This window comes from Otolemur garnettii, unplaced genomic scaffold (assembly GCF_000181295.1).
Source record: "Otolemur garnettii isolate 467f Iridium unplaced genomic scaffold, OtoGar3 scaffold00105, whole genome shotgun sequence".
Taxonomy (NCBI): domain Eukaryota; kingdom Metazoa; phylum Chordata; class Mammalia; order Primates; family Galagidae; genus Otolemur; species Otolemur garnettii.
The window spans coordinates 2596180-2598489 of NW_003852500.1; the positions used below are offsets into that span (position 1 = coordinate 2596180).

A 2310-nucleotide genomic window follows, 5' to 3' on the forward strand; every position below is an offset into this window, starting at 1 on the left:
AAAAAAAAAAAAAAACCCTCAAAGAATGAAATCCCAAAGTACAGGTGGGAACTTTGACATCAAGCATAAGTATGCAATGGAAACTGAGGCTCAGAGACAGCTGTGATTGACCAGCGCCCCGTAGTATGTTGCTATCCTCACCAAGTCCAGATAGGGCTGCTTACCTGAGACCACTCCTCGTCCCCACTGCTCCCACCTCTGCTGCTGTCTCCACCACTGCTATTCGCCCCGCCAGCCTGGAGTTGTGCTCGCTCCCACTGCAACTGCTCCAGCAGGAGCATGTGAACTGGGCGCTGTGCTCGGAGGGCAGCCTCCCGCAATTCTAGGCCTCGCTTCTCCCGGCGTACCAGCTGTAGCCGTAACATCAGGTCTGCCAGAGTCTCCTGAGAGACCAAGAAGAAGGCAGACGATTTGTGCCTCCAGGGTTAATTTCTGGGAAAACTGAAGCCCCAGGAGGTACCCACTGAGGACCGGTTAGCCAAAATCTCTGAGCTGCACCATGACCTTCCTCTCTTAAAAGCTACAGCTATACAAACAGCATTTCTGAGAGGGCAAAACATCTTAGTCAAGGTCAAGAAGTACCTCAGTGGAAGTTTCTGGAGTTTCTCCAACTCCAGATCTTCAAGTCCTTCATGCTAGGCTACAAACTCCAGATTTTGTTCCTTTCCCCCAACTCTTGCCACAAGAAGGGCATTTGGGAGCCAGATTCAGAGTTGAATGAGAAACTAAATCCCAAAAACCAAGCTCCTATTCACCCCTCAAAACTTTAGCTCCAATTTTCCTTCCTCTAGGAAGCCTACCCCTAGCCCAGCAGAATTCTCCTTTGCTCTTTGGCCCCCTTACCACATCCTTATCAGCCTCATCAAAGGGGTTTTTTCACAACAGGAAAGACTGATTTGACATAGGAGCTAGAGCCCATTTGTACCCTTGTGGCCACAAGGTTCTTCTGGATCTGCGTCTTCTCCAGTCGAGGCAAGGCTGGGCCGGGCTGGGTCCCCAGAATGGCTTGCACCATGGCTTCTGCACGAGGCACAGTAGGCATGGGTGCCAAGGTAGGGCCAGGCTCTGGGGGAATCTTCACGAGAGCATGGTGCTCCTGGAGACGCTGGATGTAGTCTTGCAGCTGAATAGCCACTTCCTGTGGTGTGGGCTTATCCACACTGCTGCCCTCTGGGCTATAGAAAAAGGGAGGAGACTACATCAACAATACCTGGTGTGGTTGGGTTAACTTCATGCCACCCTTTTTTTTTGTTTTGAGACAGAGCCTCAAGCTGTTCCCCTGGGTAGAGTGATATGGCATCATAGCTCACAGCAACCTCCAACTCCTGGGCTCAAGCAAATCTCCTGCCTCAGCCTCCCAAGTAGCTGGGACCACAGGCGCCCACCACAACGCCCGGCTATTTTTTGGTTGCAGCTGTCGTTGTTGTTTGGCAGGCCCGGGCTGGATTCAAACCCCTTATCTTAGGTGTATGTGGCTGGCGCCTTAACCACTTGAGCCACAGGCATCGAGCCTTTTTTTTTTTTTTTTTTTTTTTTTGAGACAGAGTCTCAAGTTGTCTCTCTGGGTATCACAGCTCACAGAAACCTCAAACTCTTGGGCTTAAGTGATTCTCTTCCCTCAGCCTCCCAAGTAGCTGGGACTACAGGTGCCTGCCACAATATCCAATTATTTTTTGTTGTTGTTGCAGTTGTCATTGTTGTTTTAGCTGGCCCAGGCCAGGTTCAAACCCACCAGCCCTGGCGTATATGGCCAGCGCCCTACCCACTGATCTGTGGGTGCCACCCATGCCACCCTTTTAAGCTTAATAATCTTCCATCTCACTGACCATGATGAATTCTAGGTCATATGAGGTGAGCCCTGCCATATCAATATAGTGGGCACCATACTGTAAAACCCAATAGGCACCATTGTTGATCAAGACAACTTGGTAGATGCCATCACACCAACCCAGTGGTCACCATTGCTCATGCCAAGATGGTACATACCATCATGGCAATTCACTTGTCACCACTGCTCATATCAACAGGATGGACACCATTGCACCAAGCCAATGGGCACCACTGCTCATGCCAACATGGTGTATACCATCATGCCAACCCAATGGGCACTATCATCCAGATTGACAATCCTGTCTGGAAGCATCAAGCCAACCACAGTGAGTAACATCAAACATCAGGCCAACCACATTAAGCACCATCATGCCATTTCTTTCTTTTTCTTTTTTTCTTTTCTTAAGACAGAGTCTCGGGAGGCACCTGTGGCTCAGTGAGTAGGGCGCTGACCCCATATACGGAGGGTGGTGGGTTCAA

At 50.0% G+C, this 2310-nt stretch overlaps 1 protein-coding gene across 1 annotated transcript in view; it reads right to left on the reverse strand.

Annotated features, from left to right (window-relative positions):
• The window catches only part of USHBP1 (USH1 protein network component harmonin binding protein 1), a 10699-nt gene that overhangs the window by 2274 nt on the left and 6115 nt on the right, over positions 1-2310 (reverse strand). Inside the window, exons 9-10 of the mRNA XM_003796538.3 lie at positions 926-1175; positions 165-383 (exon numbers count right to left, since the gene is read on the reverse strand). Of these exons, the coding sequence (XP_003796586.1) occupies positions 165-383; positions 926-1175 (469 nt within the window). The remainder of the gene's footprint in view (positions 1-164; positions 384-925; positions 1176-2310) is intronic.